Consider the following 21,006-nt stretch of genomic DNA (forward strand, 5'->3'; position numbering starts at 1 on the left):
TTTGGGGACAATTTCCGTGTTTAACAAGTTAATTCTTTCAGTTCCTCAAAGTGGTCAGATCAGCCAGTTTTAAAAAGCGTTAGAACACACTTTGAATTGGGAACACTCTCTGGAAAGATGAAGCAGGTACAATGAGGATCATCTGCTGGAGCCTGCAAGTTCCAAAAGCCTGTCCAGCACTGATGACACATGAAGTATGAAAGCCTCCAGAGTCCTGGGAGTGATTCAAGAGTAGAGCTTGATATATCCCTCTCCAGGAGAGCTAATCCTGCTGGAGTAGATGGCCTTGTATTCCCTTCCCAGCCTGGGAGGGAACTCCCCTTGGATCTTCCTCAGGAGGCACTAAAATGGATGCAGCGACCACCAAAGAAATCAAAAGCAAGAAGCAGTACATAAAAAGCCCACTTTCTCTGGCAGCACCTGCTACGTCCAGGACCACGTTGTCTGTGCCACTATCACTCTCTTTTTAACAAGCCACCTATACTGGAACTGACCCAGAGCTGCTCCTACCAAACCAGACACTTTTCCTTGTCAGGTAACTGATACCCTCAAAGCGATCTGTTGATGGTTCAAGGCAAACATGCCTAATGAGAACTACATTTTAAGAATTTAGCTTTCTAGTCACTGGCAGCTGAGAACATGAAATTCAGCAAGTCATGACAACTATGCAGCTTGCATTGGTCTTGATAGGCTCATAGCCACAGCCTTCAGAATGCCCCTTCTGCCATTTCCCAACCCAAAACCATACAGCCACTGCAACTCCGCCAGAGCCATCACCCCGCCACTGAGAAATGAGGGTGCTGCCAGACACTGAGTGACATGATCTGAGAATGCAAGCAGCACAACTTCTGGTCAGAAGGGATTTTATCAGGAACAAGAATATGGACGGGACTGCTAAATGCTTCAGCATCTGACACAAGTGGATTTGTCCTGTTTACATGAGCAGTGTTCAATCCTGCTCTCCATGGACCCACTGTCAGCATTAGTCGGACGGTGAGTACTCACAGAGGAGGATAACCAATGGTGAAGTCCAACACGGAGCTTCAGATGACAACTTAACATCCCAACTGTTCCCAGCAATGAGAAGACAGTAGGTGGATCTCTATTCCTCCCCTTCCCCAAATAACCTTCTCCTCCCTCCCTAGTAACCCACTGGCAGGATCTGTACAAAGTGCAGTTCATCTGCTGTAGAGGGTTTGCTTTGCTGTGCTCTTCTCATGGAAGTGTATCCACAGCCCTGAGACACAGATTGATGTGAAAAGCCACAGTGAAGTCAGTGTGACTACATGCAAGGACATTATATCATGAGCATGTCTATTATTTGTAATAAAATTAAGCTGGCCAAGATAATTAATGCTATTAATATCTGCACAATGATGAGCACAGTATGACTAGATAAATAGGTGGAATTACTTCTTATCTGAAATATCCTCCCATCTGACTAGTACTGGGAACCCAAATATAAACAGAGAAGATAAACAATTTAGTATGAAGTGTTACTGTTGTTTTTAATTATCTAATACCTACACATCAGGTGCTGAAGAGGCAGAACTACTTATACTACAAACTTATACTACAGTCTGGGGTGCTTTGACAATACGGCCCATACCGCAGTTCACTGGCAACATTTAACATGAAAAATGGCTTGGGGGAAGGGGGAATTGAGGCAAATTGAGACATTTTCACACAACGGATTTTGCACATTCTTTCACAGAGAAAACATTCAGACAAACTCTATAGTATCTGGCAGGACCCCGCAACTCAACACACCAGGCTCCATCGCCTCTCACCATGCCTGTCTAATACGATAGTACAGACTCCAACTGAGCACAATAGGGCACAAAAAGAAGAGAAACAGTGACTTAAGGGCAGAGCTTCATCATGAACTTCAGCCTCTTTTATCGTCATCAACAGAAGGCACAATTTTAACTGAACTCCTAGGGAGGAGGAGGAGGTGGAATTTAATTTGCCTTCCTATGAGAAACTGAGAGCAGAACACTTCCACTTGACCTCTTTAACCTCCTAATCTCCCAGGACATTCACTGTGTACAACAATACCAACGCAAATGGATCTATATGTTCACTGTATTTCCTAAAGAGATGGTCACAACAATGGAAGCATTTTTCAGATACACATCCATCTAATTTATTGAAACAATAGATTTGGGAGGAGTTGGTGTAGAAATTCAGTATATGCAAATCTCTTTAGCTCTTTTGCTTAAAAGTATCAGTGACAAAGTTCTGCCTCAGATAAAAATCAAGCATAGCTCTAAGTAATTTTCCATCTTTGCACCTTAGAGTTTCAAATTAAATCATCTTGAAAGGAGCCATTTGTGCTGCTCTTTTTTTTAAGAGAAAACCAAATTCCTATTTAAAACCACTCAGACAACATAGAAAATAGGATGCAATTTATACTACAGAAACTCCATTTTAAAATATTTTAGGGAAAAGATACAAACCCATAAATATCTTAAAGATTAAGTCTATAGACATTAATCAGTGATCCAATTTTTACTTGCAGTATGGGCTAAGCACTGCAGCATATACAGAAGACTCTGTAAAAGCATGCACTATTCAGCAAACCATGGAACATGCAGCTCAGCAGTAAGTATTAAAGAGACAGCCCAGATATTTTTTTTAAGCTTTCATACTGAGTTTCTGCCTTAATCTTTTTTTTTTTTCCTTAATTTAAAAATGTTGAGATCTTAACATCAGGGTAATGTCATTTGTATTTGCTTCTTAGAAACCATTACTGAGGCAGCTCTTGTTTCATAGTCTGTTTATCTTCAAACTTATATTTAGCAGTACATTGTAACAGGGTGAGCTGCTCCCAGGTTTATTTTTAATTCGAAGATACTGTCACAAACTATGTTTGTGTGTCACAGAATGTGAAAACTAACACTAGGTGCCAAGAAAGCTTAAGCACTACCAGTTACCAACAAGCTGATAGCATTAGGTTGTTAGGTGATTATAGTTGCTGGTAACTTTGAACACAGGCATGATTTAAAGTGAAAAATAAAACTATTGAAACAAAATTATGTTTATCTCTCCAAGAAAATAAGTTACACTCTAACTTTGAAATCGCATGCTGGGAAACAGGCAGGGTTCTACCTAAAAAAGAAGAGAGTACCGAAAAGAGTATTATTAAGTGATTTACCTTGGCAACAGCTTTGCTTTCAGAATTATTGTTGGAATCCTTAATGCCATTTAATGAATCTCTTCTCTGTGGGCATGGCTTCTTTTTGCGTGGTCTGCCTTTAAGATTTGGCGCTGAAAATTAATGGAGAACACTTTGAGCACATTGTCTTATACTGGATTCTTAATAGCTGAAAGCATAATAAATAATTCTACTACAACCAGTCACAGAAATGTACACATCTGTCTACAGTAAATGCTTATTATGAGACTCCCATCCTCTATGGGTTACATCTTGACACACTATATTCTATATTTCTATAGAATATCCCCCAAGGCAAATCTATTCTACTTTCACATAACTAATTAATATAAAGTCAAACACTGGCCTCCCAAGGACTCAGAGAGAAAGCACAAATATTTCTCCATGGTACAAAAAAGAATAAAATTGAATATTAATAGGTAACTTTGCATTAATCACCCTGCTGCCTTTATTTCTAATCTTCAAGCAAGAGTACTAACTGCTATTTCCAACTTTGGGAAACATCTGGCTTTGGAAATGCTCTGAAACATTGAAATTCCTTACAGCTCCAAGAAATGTTTATATATCCTGTCATTCTTGTCAAAGTTATTCTAAAAAAGTTTAAGAAAAAAATAAAAAATTACCCCTGAGTCCTGAAATGGATTAAAAAAAACCCTTAACAACTAGTTCTGGAAGTTGACAAGTACTGAAATAAGTGATTGATTGTTTCATAAGGGTTACATACCACACATACAAATTAACATGAATCACTTTCAGTTTTGTCCAATTCTTAAGATAAAACAGCTCTGAAATAACACAGTGACTAAATCCTAACTGTGCTGAGCCATACGAGGAATGGGATATGGATCATCATAAAAAATATCACACTCATCTTTCAATAGTGGTATTACAATATAAATTATGATCATATATAGAAATAACAGATGAAGCAGATGTTTGCTCATTATTACATGTCCCCTCTGCTTTCAGATTTAAAAATCAGCCTCTGACTACTATGGCAACATTTATAATGATAAACAATCATTAACTAATGACTGTACCGAATAAGATAATTTCCTTTAAACCTTTAATTTCTAGGTAACCATTGTTTTCATTACTTAAAGGGATGATTAGAACAATGTCAGAAATCTAAACATCACAAGCCTCTTGAGTGTCTTTTAATTGTTTCTAATCTTACATTTGTCACACAGTAAGCCAGTGGTTCCAGGACATTTTACATTTTAATTAGTTTGCAAACATAATAAAGGGTGCTAATTTGATTTTATAGTTTGAGTAACACTGTCATATTTGGTCTGTTCATAGAAAAAGAAAAGCTGTGGGTTTAAAATAAAAAGTCAGAATCCTTTTTCTTCCCCCAACACTGGTGTAAGGTAAAAAAAAAAATTCTATATGTATGTGTGTATATATATATGTATGTGCATATGGGTGTAAGCCATATTTGTGTCTATCTAAAAATATGTTTATCTCCCTACAGAAATATCTCCATCTATCTCCAGTGAAGCACATTCTGCTTATTGAAAAGTACTGCAGAAAGCAATTCTGAAATTGTCATCTGAGGCTAACATGCAAAATCAAACAAAGAGAGAAAGAAATTATTACCCATTCCAGTCGACAAACATCTGCCTGATTTATATCTGTACTCATGAATGCTACAGCATGTGACTGCACACTACGTCGCTGGGAGTCTCGACTTGGTGTGGATGTCAGCCTTACACAAAATGAACACTAAGAGTATTTGCTCCGTGCTTACAAATCCCCTCCCCCAGCCGCTCCATTACTCATCTAAACAGAGATGAGCGACTCGGCGGGAGCGTGGGATGAGCTCCGAGGACTCCAGCGCCGGCTGCCAGACCGCCAGCCCTGGCCGCGCCGCCCTGCCTTATTTATAAACCCCGCTCAACCTTTGATGTCTTCCTGATGCCTACAGGGGTTTTTTGGCACATGACCTGGATAGGATGGACAGATCCTTAACCACGGTCTGCCTCGGCAGTCTCATCTTCTTTGAAAAGGTACTGAAGGAAATAGAAATGTTCCCTCAATTTACTACACTCTGGCACACATGTTAAAAGATTAACCTTTGATCCCCAGGCCTGGCTCAACCAATGGCCAAAGAGGGATGTGGCTGAGCTACCATCAAATATACTTGCATGTGAATTACTTGTCCTTTCTTTCTTTCCTTCATTCCTTTCTTTCTTTTTAACACATAAAGAAACTAGTTCAAGGCTCAATGTTTTTCAAACACACTTGTTATCCTGAGTTTTGGCACCGTACTTTGTATCACACTATAAAGCGCTGCTAATGTTTTGCTAAAAGCTTTAAAAAGCAAGAAGGCATTTGTTTCTAAATTCCAGGTATATTGAGCTTGCATATAAACACTGTTTGAATTGGAGCCTTCCATGGCAGAACTGGCACAAACCCACTACGAAATGGGGTATTTGCATTCTCCCCGTGGCTCAGGAGCTGCAGCAGGGAAGGTCTGTCTGCAGCACACACAAGGACCATCCCACAGCCCCATGGTATGATTTTAAATCACCTAAAGCCACTCCAGATCTGACACACAATTAACAAGAAAGCAGCAATAGGAATTAATATCAGAAGAGAAGGTCCTTGCATCTAATAGCTACTCTGTAAAAGAAAACATTTGACATAGTTCCAGTCACACTTGAAACAAAGCCATTAATATTTGCTCCCTAAACCACTATAAATAAATGCATCATTTGAAGATTATTGCATTTCAGTGACATTTGTTTTGTTTGTGTGAGCTAGGAAATATGACTAGGACCAAAGAAGTCACATTCATGTTTTAATTTTGTCATCTTTTGTTTAATTTTTGACATATTCATGAGCACACTGCAAATGTCTTGAATTTGTTATTCATAATTACTTTAAAGAAATTTTACACATTTTGTGGCTTAGTCACATTCAGTTTTCCTGATGACATTGGATGTTCAGTATGTACTGGACAGCTAAGTGAGTATCCTATGGGCTTTTTTCTGTTTTCTAGTGGAGAAGGACTTCTGGCATGACTACCTAAGAATATCTAAAATCATTCAATTTCTTCATGTGTTTGTGCATATGGCTTTCAAATTCATTTTCTGAAAGCATTTGTGGCAGTGAGACCTGGTAACTTGCACATTCCCAGAAGGTGAGAACATAAGCAAAGAAAATTAAAGTGAAAAATGAATAAGTAAGTACAGAAAAAAGTTTGCAATATTTGCCACCTCTTTAGTGTGAGTGCCTGTAACAGGAGTATGAGAGAGACAACACAGTACCAGTTAAAAAACTTTCTTTCCTGTGCATTTGACAACATGATTGCCTTTTGCCAGCATGTGGTGTTTTCCCACTCCTTTCACCTGCCGAGTCCTGGCAAACCTTTCAGGTATGGCCAGGTAAAACACAGCTAGCAGCAAAATGCACACAGTACGAGTGAACACTCCTCGAGCTCGGAGGAGTCCCCAGCCCGTGGCTGTGCTCTGTACTGCCAAAACACCAGCAATGCCCTACATGTTTTTACTGCAAAGTGTTACACCTGAGAGGTTAAATGCAAACACTGTGTCATGCATAGCACAACGAGTTAGATTATCTGTAGGCTGGCAAATCTTTGCTGTCTAAACACATCCCAGTAAGAAGCTGACCTGATGCTCCCAAAGCCTGTTCTTGCACAAGCTGCCTATGGTCTACAGTAACCAAACAGGGACAGTCCAGAGGCATCTGCACAGGGAAATAAAGACCAGGAATTACAGATAAGCTCAGTAGTAGGCTCTGACCCACCAAGACAGCCACACAGAAAAGAGAGGAGTTCAAGGCTAATGCTGCTCAGGCTAGCTAGATGTTTCCTCAAAGCCAGAAGTTCTTTCTGTTCATGAAGCCAAGAAACAGCATCACTGCTCAAAAATTACATCTTCCCCTCCAGCACTCTCACCAATGTGCAAACATCAGGATATTGTAGGTGACTGGGATAGGCCAGAAGGAGAGGGAGAGGGAAGCTACCCTGCTCACACAGAAAATTCGTAAGGTTGTGGCTACTGTTCTCCAGTCACTACGACCCTCAGTTGTTTGACTTTCACAGACGCTGCCTGCTCAGCAGGACATGAGAAACAGGAGAATTTCCAAGCCTCACTGCCGAGAACAACTCCCACCTCTGGTTTTAACTCACCAAAGGCAAGTTCTGTGCAGGGGAAAGAGAAGTACCCAAAAGTGGGAGCTGCCAAAGTCGGCCACGACCATTAACACTATCTACAATGGAAAAACAGTCTGCCACAACAGGACAGCACATTCACCTGCCACCTTCTTTTCCTATCTGTCCAGGATGGGGAAGTGATCACAGAGCTTACCATCTCCCTGTTATCAGGTCAGCCTCACCTGAGCTACATCCACGCTGTACTGTGTACACACGACCACTTCTAGAGGCACGAATAAGTCAAGAGACAATGGCTGTGTGGTTCTGGGGTACCTGAATTTGGCAGGTCAGTTACTGTAAAATTACCTCTTTTTTACGAGTCTGATTATCACTGGAAGTCCAGTGAGTTCAACCCTCCCAATAACACTGTTCTCTATATGCATGTATTTTGGCTGATGCAAAAGATTTGTTGTTATAGGGAGGGTGTTAAAAAAACATAGTGGCCTTCACACAGCTGAGGTCAAGCTATGTTGGCACTTGGTCATAATCAGTGGTGTAGCCAAGAGTTTTTAATGAGCCTGGAATGCATTACCTCATTTGTCATACCTGGATCACTTACTCATGCTGAGCCCAAAATAACCTTGGACCTTGCTGGCTGCTCAGCAAACCATGTAAGTAAACAAGTACTGTACTCATGCCTAAAACATGTATCTTTTAATTGCTTGCTCCACATTTCTTACTCTAGAGCACATCTAAACAACAGTAATGCCCATGATCAAAGTTCTTGCCTTTCCAGGCCTCTCTGACCTGTGCAACTATTTCCTCATACGACTTTTGATTCTGGCTTGCTGATACTCCAGTTTCTAAGAAACACTTCAAAAGTAGGAGAAAAAAAGACAAAAAAAAAGGAAAAAGGAAAAGAAGGCCATTGCCATATTTTGCTGAGGAATGTACTCAGCATAGCTAATGGACTTACAACTTACACTGCCAACCAGATTCTTCTGGCTGCCTGCTGTTTTTTGTGACCACGTTTCTGTGGCAAGATGAAGGAAGAACAGCATTTTTGCCAACTGCAAAAATCAATTAAAAAAAAAAATCAACTGACCTTCTAAAAATCTACATGGCCATCAATAAAGAAGGGCCAGCAGAAGATCTGGGTCTACATTTAGGGTGGACTCACAGAGTTAGGTGAGCTCTAAATGTAGAGGTGAGAGTGTACCAGAGGGAGGTAGTCATCAGCCAGGATTTAGGTGGAGCAGTGTAAGTTGCAAGAAGTGAATAAACAGGGATGAACAGTGGTGCTGGGTTCAGAAGAGACGTGAGGCAAGGTGGCAACACAGCTGCCAAATGCATCCACAACCGCTCCTCCCTGAAGGACACCTTACACAATGTCCCCTCACACTGTGCCAGTCCTTCACCTATCTTCTGGTTTCCACATACATGTATAAAAGCTGTAATACCAGAATCCTTGGCCCTAAGCTGCAAAGCCATCAATACACACAGAACAGATTAGGAGATCTCCCCTCCAAGGGAGGTGGAAATGGCAGGATGTGTCAGATTCCAGAGCTATGAATGATTCAGATGCCAAACAGAAGCTGGAGGTGGCATACAGAGGTGCCTGGGCATTAAAGTCAAGGTGAGAAGAATGGCCCCAGGTCTCCACAAAATCCATGAACTGACTGTGCCTCCTAGCAGGTGGCAAATAGCTGGTTGCTGAGGACATCCCTAATGCAGCCTGGCAAAAGTTAGCTCTTGGCTGAAAAGCATGGTTACATGTTGCACCTTTTAAAATGTAATGAATAGAAAGTTAACAGGTTTAATGGCTTTAACACTTACCCCTCTAGGGGGCTTCCGGCATTCTGCAATATCTGGAAGTTAAGAAAAGCATATTGCTGATTTAAGCATGGTCTCAAAAACTGTTCAAAGTTTAGTTAACTTTGCATACGTTGTGGAGTCCCAGCTGCTTCCTTGATTTCCCTGTCACCACCATCTCTTTATTTTATCTCCTTCCCCTCATTCCCTTTCTGCATTTTGACTTCGGGACCTTACATTTAATTTATTTTCCTTTCACTCTGGAAAGTTTATTTAAAAGCTTTTGACTCCTGGAAACAGGGTCCAAAAAGGAGGGCTTGGGGCATTTATTACCCAGGCATGCTGAGCTGATGAAGAGGAGCAAGCTGCAAGTAAACTAATACTGCATCAAAAGGTTACAAATTAAAGCGGCTGGAAAATAAAGCAAAAGATCAGACCACGCTAAAAAAACCCCAGACCTGTGCTTAGGAAAAAACAGTATCAATTGAATTTGGGGAAGGTCTCAATGGGGGTCCTAAGTACACCTATGGAAGTCAATGATGAGCACCTACCAACAACTCAAGCTCTCACCAAGCTGTGGAGGTCACACAGCCTCTCTGCACACACACAAGCACACCCCTCATGCTTACTCAAGCTGACATTAAACAGCTTGAATATTAAAATTATTTTTACTGGGCTTTTTCTAAATGAAAACACTTGTTTATTCCTTTCTTTATAACGGAACATGCTAGGCCCGACCGGGAAACTCCAGAGCACAGCAGTGAACAACCTTGCAGGAAACATTAAGGAATCATGTGCTTTCTAACCCACACGGAGAAAGAGCGGACTTGTGTAGCCATTTCTGAAGGTTTTGTTTTGGAAATGAGATATCCCATGCTCCATGTGGGGAAAATCAATTTGCTACCTCTCTAAAGAAAACATTCCCCATTTGGAAATAAGTGAAACAGACACTTCCTTGTGTGGATTAATGTGGAGACATATGACTTGCTGCAGACTGTTGTTCTGACCCCCCTCCCGACCAGACAATCTCTGAAGAAAGCAAAATGCCAGTATTTTTCATGAAATACAGACTAGCATTGCTTTTAACAGAAAATTTAGAGGCACTGCAAACATCAGGTTGGCCAATTTCACCAAAAACTGAGTGTTTATTTTTTCCATGGAAGACAGAGGCAAGGTTCAGGATGAGGCCTGGAGTCTCTTTTTCTTCGTTTCAGCATGATTGGATGTTAAAAATTTTCCTTGATCTGGACTTCTTTATGTCCTGCTGACTAATGTGGGTTCAAAAAAAATGGAAAAAAGTTTTTTTTTTTTAGTTTTTTTTTTTTCTGGACAAAATCTATACTTGTGTTGGAAATTATGAAGTGCAGCAAATTGAAAAGGGAAGCTGAAGACTTCAGAGAAAAATCTATGCTTGACAAATATGTGACATTCAAGTAGACCTTAGAGCAAATTAAAATAATAATAATAAAAAAATCCGGTGTAGGCCTATTGCTGGCTACAGATGACAGGATTACTACTAATGATTCAAAAAGAGGCAGAGGTGTTTGGTAAATATTTGTTCCATATTTGCAAAGAAGCCAGATGATATGCTTGCAAAAGAATATAATTAAAGCCAGTCAATTGACTTGGTTTTACAGAAACCAGATCTTAAAACAACAGAAAAGAAAAACAAACAAAGCACCTTATTTTACACTTTGAAACTATAAGCTTGGTTAGAGAAACTACCTGCACAAATGGAACTTACCTGCATTCAGTAAGATTTAATATTAGATAATACTTTGATTAAAAAACAGCACTACATCATTTTATTCAAGCATATATTGAATGGATTAAGAATTAGCTAAATGTAGGCATCAGTGGGGAATTTCTCTCAAATGAAAAGATTTCTGGTGGGATTCCACAGGGGTTGCTCCTAGCCTTGCTAGTATTACAAATTTTCGTCAGTGAAATAAATACAAAGTCCCTGACAGTTACATTCACACTGACACAAGGACTGGCACAATGCTAAGACTGACTCATACAAATGAGTAATCAGAGGGAAAACAGACCAGGAAAACACAATGCTCCTCAATACAACTCCAGCATGAAACCTGCAAACAAGGATTACAGGTCCCATTGGCCATGCCAAGGTTGACTGTTCATAGGCCACTCTCCACTGGAAATTCAACATACCCTGATAGGAAGATGCTGTGGCCAACGGGTTATCTGCCTTCAGGGAGGTCTGAATAACTCAAGCTGTGCTGGATTTGAGCAAAAATGACTGAGAAGTGACTTCACTAGGTAATAGGAGTGCCTCAAAAGTGAGAAGAAGCTGGTACTCAGGAGCGAGGAGGCATAACCAGGCATGCCCAGGCACTGCAGTCCCCATACCTGATCCAGTGCCAGAATATGGAGGCATACATACAACCAGCTTTCTCAAGGCCTTTGGGAAAAGCCTGAGCCAGACACAAGCTGGTGTGCACAGTGCAGGAAGTAACACATGAATTTGAGGGTCTGGAGGGTTGAGATGTCAGACTGGAGCTGGGTGTCCCGCCTCAGGCACGGCAAGGGCCGGGCCCATGCTGCTGCCAGGAGAGCCTGGCCGCTGCGGGCGGCTGCAGCAGCCTGGCTGGCTGCACGATGAGGCGTCCAGCTGTCTGGCTCTGGTCCTTGCTCAAACAGCTGTTTCCCCTCTCCTTCAGAAAAAAGGTGGTGAACTGGATGAAAGAGTTTGCCAGCAATTTTGGCTGATGAGCCACTACTTGGGGTTCATACCAGATTAGATGACTCAGTGGTTCTTCTGGTGAGAAACTGCATGAATATAGGATCAAACACAGCTAAGTACTGAGCAATGCAGGACAAGGAACATGAAGAGCTGCAGTCTTGATTCGGCAAAGTACATGCCTAACTCGTAAAGACCTGGAGCATGCAAAGACCTCTGATGACCTCACTGGGGCTATTCACATCTTTGAGGCTGAGCCTGTGTTAAGCATTGAACACAACCAAGCCAGCATGGCTCTCTGTGTCACTAATGGGAAAGAAGCATTCAAGCTCTGAACAAAGAAATCGTCCTATCTCATCATGAAACACCATGTGCTTGGGCAGCATCACAGGATCAGACATGGGTTCATCAAATTTCCCTTTCCTTCAGAAATCTGCAGTCAATCTCCAGCCCCCAAAGCCCTCCATCCCCAAAGGTCACCTCCTGGGAAGCTGCACCCAGCAGACAGGGGCTTCACTTTCTGTCAGAGGGTCAGAGCAACACTCAAGAAGTGTAGGTCTGACTTCCCAAAATAGTGTGGGTTAAAGAAAGAAAAGAAGCAAGCAAAGAAAGGAAAGTGAGCAAATGAGCAGGTTCTAACAGATTATGTAATAGCCAAGACAAAAGCAATGCAAACACAGCAGCAAGAAGTGAAAATGCACAGCAAACCCATGCAAGCCAGCCTGCCTGATCAAAAGTCATCAGAACACTTAAGGTAGTCCTTCCATTAGAGTGCTATAGAAAATAAAAGGCAAATCTTAAGGCAGCTTTCCTAACAATGTTTCTTTTTCTCTCCAGTAAAAGCCAGCGTTTGTGTAATTGCTGTCGAGCAGAGTCAGCAGTACCCAATGGAGACATGACCTACATACCTCAGAAATACAATAGATACGTAACCAGTCGTATCCACATAGATAGACAGATGAGATGGGCTAATTGACTGATGGACACTGTGCACGAATATAAACAGGCAGAAATTCATGCCAGAAGGATAAAATGGACAGTTTCCAAGACCTTGCTTTCGGGAATGACAACGGCAGGTAAAGAAGCAATGATCATCAAGTTGTGCACAATGTGAAAATGACAGATACATTATTTAAATAATCTCTTGCATTTCTGATTTGGAACTGATTATATAAGTTGTTTTTTTTGTAGTGTAAGAATATTATAATTTCCTTTCCTTTTTTTTTTCCTTTGCACTTGATCATTGCACTGCGAAGTAATCAAAATTTGTTAGGCATAATCAACCTGCATGGAGATATTAGTAAAGTGACAAGCAGAAACTAGAGTAAGCTCCCCCCTTTGATGCCTACGTTCAGCTGCCACCATGAGGACTACGCAAGGCGTTAGGCAGAGGCAGGAGCAGTAGCCACAGCCTAAGCTGGGCTCCCATTCACATCTCTGGGTCATCACCAACTTCACCAGCAACACTTGCCTTGTCAGGCCCCCCCATCACAGCACACAGAGCCAACAAGGGATTCGGGGACAACTCTGCTTCTGCAGACAGCTTGGGAACAAAGCCTTGGCACCCTGGGAGATCTGCATACACCTGACATGGGGTGTTATTGCTGAGGTGCAGAGGGGACGTTGCCCAGCACTGCTGAGCACAGGAAGGGATCTGCACTTCTTCACCAGTAAAACACAGCAGTGGAACTCTGGCAATTTCGTCAGGTTGTGTATGAGCAGCTAGGGAATCTGTATAAGTCCCAAAACACCCCAAAAATGGTGGGTTTAAAGTCCTGATTGTCAGATCATGTGCCCAGTTTAAATGAGTGCAAACCCCACAGACTCTGTGTAATCATCCCAAACATCAACACAAATAAAATTGAACTCATCTCTGCATTTCGGCCCTAGTAAATCTCTAGCACTCAGAAAAATCCAAATAAAACTGAGCTGTATCCATAAATTTATCTGAGCAGGGCAGGGTTTAAACTAAATATGCAGTCAGTTGAGCAATATTCTTCCACAGTCAATACTGGTTCTTAGGAAATTATCTGAGTGAATTAAGTGGAGGACTATTAAACAATTTACACACTTCCTTGTGTTTCAGATGTCTAATTATAGCTGTGTTTGTCTCTCCCCGCAGAACTGTTGTATACCACATGGTATGCATATTTCAGCATCCAGCATTATTAACTCATGACCGACTGTCAGTTGATCATTATCTAACACATGGGGTCTGCAAAAAAAGCCTTATTTGGGCAAAAGCAGGCTCCGGACCCGCTCCCGCTGCATTTTCCTCCAAAAGAACTTCAGTTGGATTATTATTTGCTGTCAATGGAAACTCCGAGGTTACTTATGTGAAATCTGCAGACAGGAAAATAAATCCTCACAGAGTTTAAACACTTAGTTGATATTAAAACCATTTCCAGCTTGGCTGGTTTAAAGAAAACTCTCAGTTGCCCTCTAGTGTCCCCCTGCTGCCACGCCAGGCAGCCTGCCCGCCACAGCCAAGGTCACACTATTTAACCTGATTTCATGCCCACAGATTTACTATTTGCCTAATACTTTGCACAAAAGGGCAAAGGGGGATGCTTTTTATCCCTGGAAATTTCAGGGCTCGGGCCCTGGAAGCCCAGAGCTTGCATAATGTTTACAGCTGTAATTGCGGCGCATGACACACAGGTTTTATGAGTGAGAATCTCTGAAATCACTCTGTGCACTGCACTCCATAAAGTTCATTCATAACTAAAAATAGACTAATGTACAAACTGATTTAGCATTATACTGAAGCTAAGGAACACAGGGAGTCTGCAGAATTCCCTAATATGGAAGAGAAGCTGAGTTTTCAAAAGCAGCAGTTTATTTGTTTCTGAAAATGGACAACATATGTAAAAGATTTAATATACAGAACCAGGTGTATATATAGCCTAGATCTTCATCTGTGCCCATTTTTGTTCTATATAAAGGCTTTATACAGCCTGAAACTATATATTTAATAATAGATTACTAAATTAAGTCTGCACAATCACTTCATAAAAAAAATAATTTCAATTTAAAATACAGCTGTAGGGGTTTGGACAATTTCCTGCATAATAGAGGCCCATCCCTGAAATGTAAATAACACAGGTATTAAAACAAGTCAATCAGGCACATCAGGAAAAAAAAAGGTACATGAAAACAAATCCATTTTCCAGTCTATTCTAAGTAAGGATGCCAAACTTTTATTTTATTTGAATGCTGCTTTGATACATTACTACTGCTTCAACCAGCTTTTGTTTTTTTCCCCCCTAAATGTCCTGTTCTTCCTTAGAGAAATTCAGGACTGACTAAGTCTTAACATTTTGAACACAGCAAACCATCCGGGTTTTGCAATAAGAATTATTCACTGCCTTCCTGTGTACTGTCAGTATTCTTAAAATACTGTTACTATAAAATTAAACAGTGTGCTCTTCAGAAACACATGACGTTGCCTGCTCTGTTTTTTTAACTGTAATTGTGCAATTTTAAAATTTTCTTCTTTCTCAATGCCTTCTCCCCAAACAAATACCTTTGATAGTTATACTGTTACAAAAACGGTTTACACTTTTTTTTTTTAACTTACAGGCCACCTGTAATATTATTGACTGATTACACAGTAAGAATGACAAACATTACTTTATTTGGTATATATCCTAAGTTAATTGTAAGGCCTTCTCTTCTTAATTTGACAAGACTGAAATATCCCAAGAAGTACATATGGCAATTCAGAAAATATAATCAGGGAAAAGGCAAAATGAACATTTCAGAAGACAAATGATTTGATTTGCATAAGCAGATATTTGTAAGGCTCCGCCTTTCTCTACTGCTTGAACAGCACTTTCCTGTTCTCTTGCTCTCACTCTCACAGCATACGTCACAAGCATGGTAACTGCACTTTCTACCCCAAAGTGTTGCCCCTATCGGTAAGAGGGAGGCTTTTTCCAACAGCAGTCAGCGATGCCGTGGGACTCTGAAGAGGTGACACTGTGCATCCAGGCAAGGAAGCAGCAGGGAGGTGCAGGGACCCTGACCCAGTGGCTCCAGCCATGTGTGCTGCCCCAGCACCCCCACTTTTCAGAGGAAGGTTGTGTCTCAGCTTCAACTAGCCAGAGCCCTAAAATACTGAAACTGCCACTGAAATAATAAAGGGGGTAGTACGGTCCCAGCACCACCTGGCCATGTCAGGGATCACCTGCTCCCAGACCCATATCTCAGGGACAGGGTGGGACCCCTGGCAAGCCACTGCCAGCTTTGCCTGGTCTCTTGGGCAGTGCCTTTCTATAGTTCTGCACAATACCTGATGTGCTCTGTTGGCTTAGGCTGCTGGAAGACTGTGGTAAGTTCACAAAGTTCAAAAAATTCTTTTCTTTACTTCATGAAATACACAGCAAGAATTTTACTGACTAATCCTGGCAAGCCCCGTCCTTCTGACAGCGTCTGGAAGGGCTCCGACACTGTACAGGAATCCTCATCCTTATTTCCAATAAAGAGTTTGCTCCACTCCCAGATTCACCCGCTCCTCCTTCCGACGGATTTAAGTTTTTCCTAGACGCCTCCTCGTCAGCCATGACCTGAAGCTACTTTGTTTAGGAAATCTGACAAAATGACATGGGTGACCAAACCAACATACCTAATTTTAAACAGATAACAGTAACACCAAGACAAATCATCACCTCTCTGGATTTCCAAGTATACTATTAAGTAGACTTGGACTTCAGCTAAGGTGAATATGAAGATTCATTGTCCCAAGAGATAAATATTGACTGAGGAAAAGCAAAGGTCAAATTGATCAATATTTACTCAAAAAACTCTAAATCTTGATGCAGTGTAACATATACTCTGAATGTCTTCATCAGCTATCTCTGAAGATCTTTTCATTATGACTAAATACTACAAAAGTATCTTCTCCCCTCCAAAATTCATATTTTAAAACCAGAAACTCAAACACACCTACTGCAAATAGGAAACATTCTGTGCCAATGGCCTCAGTAAAAGGAGATGTGTTGATTTGCAAGTGTTATCTGCCCAGTCTGCATGCCAAAACTCAGTAGCCCTGAACTCTGAAGATGTGAACAACAAAAAATTCCTGACTCATCGCATGACAATATTTCAGACTACTATGAACAGGAATTTCTTCTTTGGTAAGGACTAATGCAGTCCCTTCTTCCTATGTCTCAAAATATCTGTAGATTAAGACGGAAATTTTATCTCTGGCTTCTATTTCACATAAAGATTTACCCTGGTAGAATGCCAGTCAAGAGTTTTGGGGGAGTTATAATCCTATTATTCACTGTAGCAAGTATATTAGTCCTATTATTTATCTAAGGTTTCAAGCTTACTGCCTGCTTTCTGAAGGTCTTCTACCATGCTATTTTTGTCTGAAGCCACAGTGCTACGTACTCTTTTCCACACAACAGCACTGTTGAAAGCAAAAATTCCAGGAAACCTGTAAAAGCTGATTTTTCTGAAGATGCATTATGAAGGAAGACACTTGAATCCTCTGGATTTTCTATGAAGTTATTCCCAGAACTCCCCTCAGCACCTTCACACAGTCACTCAGTCATTGGGAAGGTTTTAGCACTCCTACTCCAGTGTTCATTCAAACAGTCCAGCATGGCTGGTGAACTCCTACTTCTAACCTTCTGTCTTCACTAAACAGTCAAACGTAGTGGATTTGTTGCCATCACCATGGAGATCTGTTGGTTTCAAATTAGGCACAAACTGTTTGTTTCCTTTGCTATTTTTATTGTGTTTTAAGCCTATTATGCTCCTCCCACCCTGCCCTTTCCTTATCTTACTGGCAAGTAAGAAAAACTGGCTTAACTGGGAAATCAAATCTTAGGCACAGAAACTCCTAAACTCTGTGGAGGATGGCGATGGTCTCCCCTGCTCAACTGCCTTCCCTCACTGTTGACAACCACTGAGGCTGCACAAGGTCAGACTCCACTGATGAGATGACACAGAAGGGCCAACTGAACTAAATCCCTGCTGGCTGGAAGAAAAATGTGAGCCTTGCTTTGTGCAGTTTCATAGTTAGGCCTGCTAGCGGCAGAAGAATTAATTTATTCACTGCAAAAGGGAATAAATAATAGGCAGGATTCAGTCTCACATTTGCAATGACATGAATGAACCACCAAGGGCTGCCACAGGAGAAATGGCCCTGGTGTGGCAAAAGGAACCAGGATGGGGATGGGACCATGTGGCAAGGGGAAGCAAAGGTGAGGAACTGAAGAACAGAAGGACTGAAGCAATAGGTACTAAGGGGATCCAGACTTCTGGACTGTTTGGATTACATGCAGAAAGCAATTAAATCCCGGCAGGTGAAAGTGTCACCAAGAGACACCCAGGCTATTGCAGTCAGATGCTATGGAGCACCCTCTCCCCATGGAAAGGCCGTCCCACACGGCTGAAAGCATGGAGGAGTTGTTAATTGACTCCCAAAGATGGGAAGTCTCTAACAGAAGTTGCTTTGGAGGCACAAAGAAAGACACAAGGACCGATAGTGCTGAATGTGGGTTTCCCACAGCCCAAGTCAATGGGCTCCCTGTGCCAAAAATGCAGCAGGCTGGGATCTGACAGTCCCAAAGCTGCATAAGCCAAATGCAAGCCTTTCCCACAGTTCTGTGACAGGTACATCATTGCTTTAAAACAGCATCAAGTCTCCACTAAAACAGTCCTCTGCTTCTGGAATCATATGCAATCCATAATATGGAACTTACGTTTAAGTTCAAAGACCAATTAAAAAAAAAAAAAATCAATGAAATGCTTTTATGAAAGAGAAGATTGATCTGCAGCTTATAGCTTCCAGTAATGTAATATTTTAGAACTTTAATAAATAATGCTTTTATCTTGATTGCAAAATAATACCCCTGCCATGAAAACACAGAGCAGAGGTAGGAAACTGTTCAACAAGAATTAAAATGTCACACTTTGCACAGAATGGAGCATTACAATTACTGGTGAAACACATTTTTCAAACTTGTTGACGCAAAATTAACAATTACATACATCACTTAATTCTATAAGTGCATATCTCTCAAAGTACCCATTAGGCAACCATGCCTAGTTCAGTTTTAATATACATGCAGGCTTTGCAGCACAGAGGGGATGTAACTATGCGAGTGCTGGCACAGTAAACCCTGAAATGGCAAGTGCTATTAAATTGAGATGCAATCACGTTGAAAGGGAAACATTAACAAACAGCAGACAATTGAGAAGAAAATACAGGGCGCTTGTGTTCTAATACATGTGCCTCAAAACCTTATATAACTATTCATTGTCTAGTTCATCTGGCCAGGGGCCCAGTTTGCTCTATGCTATGCTATACTAATTTTATAATAATAAACTGTTATACAAGCTTTATGCAGTCATGCATATGAAGAGGTTGTGGAACACATTACATTTGATTATGTTTCTAGCAAAGACACCATCTTGAAATTAAACATAGCCTGGTAGAAGTTTAAAATACAAAAAAAACCCCTAACCAAAACAAAAAACCCAAACAACAACAAAATCCAGAAAGAAAATAAAAGACAAATTAAAGGAAAAGGAAACAAATGTATGCGAACAAATCATTTAAAAAACCCAAACAAACAAAAAAATCCTTTCTAAAAGGCTCCTTTCCTCTCCTATCACCTCCACATTATGCATGACAGATGAATACCACTAATCCCATAATACAATGCAAGAATCTGCATGTTTCTGGACTATGCTCACTGGAAGACAAACAGTGATTTTTGGAAATGCATGTTTTTTTTTTTTTTTTAATACCTTTTTTTTTGTAAAAACAAAGGAAAATGGTTTACAAAGCCCAAAGGAATGCATGAAATAGCTGGGGTTTAAAACCCCTTAATGTTATTTTTTGCTTTAGCATGAACCAACATGAACCACTGAGATGCCTTAGTTAAGATTTATCTGTACCACAAAACATGTGTAGGATAGCAGTTGGAAAACTTGGGGATGAGAGACACAGGGCACAAAGACATATACACTAAAAACCAGATGCGACTGAGAAAAGTCATTTCATATTCCGCATTTGTCTGTGGAATTGTCTGAGAATTTTCTGCTCTACATTATTTCCAGGTTTATCACAGCCGTTCAAAACTGGCTATATTTAGTCACTGACCAGTGCCAGAAAGCACTACCAGACTATAGGATCATGGCATATTTTAAGTTTGATATCTCATCAACCATCAAGGCCAGAAATAAAATGCCTGTTATAATCAAAAAAAGCCTCAGACCTCCAAGATACATAAGGGATTTTTTTCAGCTAAGTCATGAGATATCCCAATTCAAAAATCACATTATTCTGATTACCACTGTGTGCCTGATACTTCCCGACCACCCCCTACATATTTTGATTTCAACATTTTAACATCTAATCTAAAAAAATCCCACTAAAGCTAGTGAAGCAATGTTTTATGTGGGGCCCCTGAGGCACTTCCACATGCAAATACCACCAACCACACACCAAAAGCAAAGAGTCGGCACTCAAGTGGCACTGAAGCCGATGGGTGTAAGAGCAAACCCCAAAAAACTTTAATGCTAGATTCTGATCTAAATCACAGCACTGTCAATTCAAAGTAATTGACTCCTGTGGATTTACATGAGTGGAAAGGAGATCCTAATCTTGTTCTTAACCTCTACCTTTGAAGTAGAGATGATCATAAATCCGGTTTTCCTATCCAACAGGAAAATGTCAGAATTTCATAACTTTCCTCAAATCGGGCAGGCAGTCAAAAATGTTCTGAGCAACACTAACAGGCTTTTTAATTTTAATGTGTCTAATGAAAAGAAAACAACTGGAAATACTTCTACAGATTAAAACTCTCATCTCAAATGGTTTTGACAAGACAGTGCATCTCACTGAATGTGGGCCCCAAAGCCCTGTGCTTGAACAGCGAGCGTTGAGTTCCCTGAGCTGCTGCAATGGTACAGCCACTGGGGAGACTGTGAAACAGCACCAAAACTCATCCAGAGAAAAGGATGGGTGCAGGACATGGCCACACGAGCACCAGCCGTGACAGCGTTGGCCCTGAGAGTATGTCGACCCATGATAAAACCTAGTCCTTCCAATCCTAGACTAAGCATTTCATTTCAACCTTTCTAATGAAAAAAAAGACCAAAATCCAAACAGACATGTAGTGGCTGTGGGCTGTTACTGTGGAAAAGATTTCCATTTCATTTAAATGGCATCTT

The 21,006-nt window shown here is 40.9% G+C and overlaps 1 protein-coding gene across 4 annotated transcripts in view; it reads right to left on the bottom strand.

Moving 5' to 3' along the window:
- The window catches only part of ARID5B (AT-rich interaction domain 5B), a 114,878-nt gene that overhangs the window by 32,426 nt on the left and 61,446 nt on the right, over window positions 1–21,006 (bottom strand). For 3 of the 4 annotated variants that reach the window (XM_069019087.1, XM_069019088.1, XM_069019086.1), the window contains one exon: window positions 3,158–3,270. In XM_069019087.1, the coding sequence (XP_068875188.1) occupies window positions 3,158–3,270 (113 nt within the window). Of the gene's footprint in view, window positions 1–3,157; window positions 3,271–4,777; window positions 4,843–21,006 lie in introns of those variants that run through there. The other variant, XM_069019090.1, reaches the window with a different exon arrangement.

The sequence above is a fragment of the Aphelocoma coerulescens genome, chromosome 6 (genome assembly GCF_041296385.1).
Source record: "Aphelocoma coerulescens isolate FSJ_1873_10779 chromosome 6, UR_Acoe_1.0, whole genome shotgun sequence".
In the NCBI taxonomy this organism is placed as follows: Eukaryota; Metazoa; Chordata; class Aves; order Passeriformes; family Corvidae; genus Aphelocoma; species Aphelocoma coerulescens.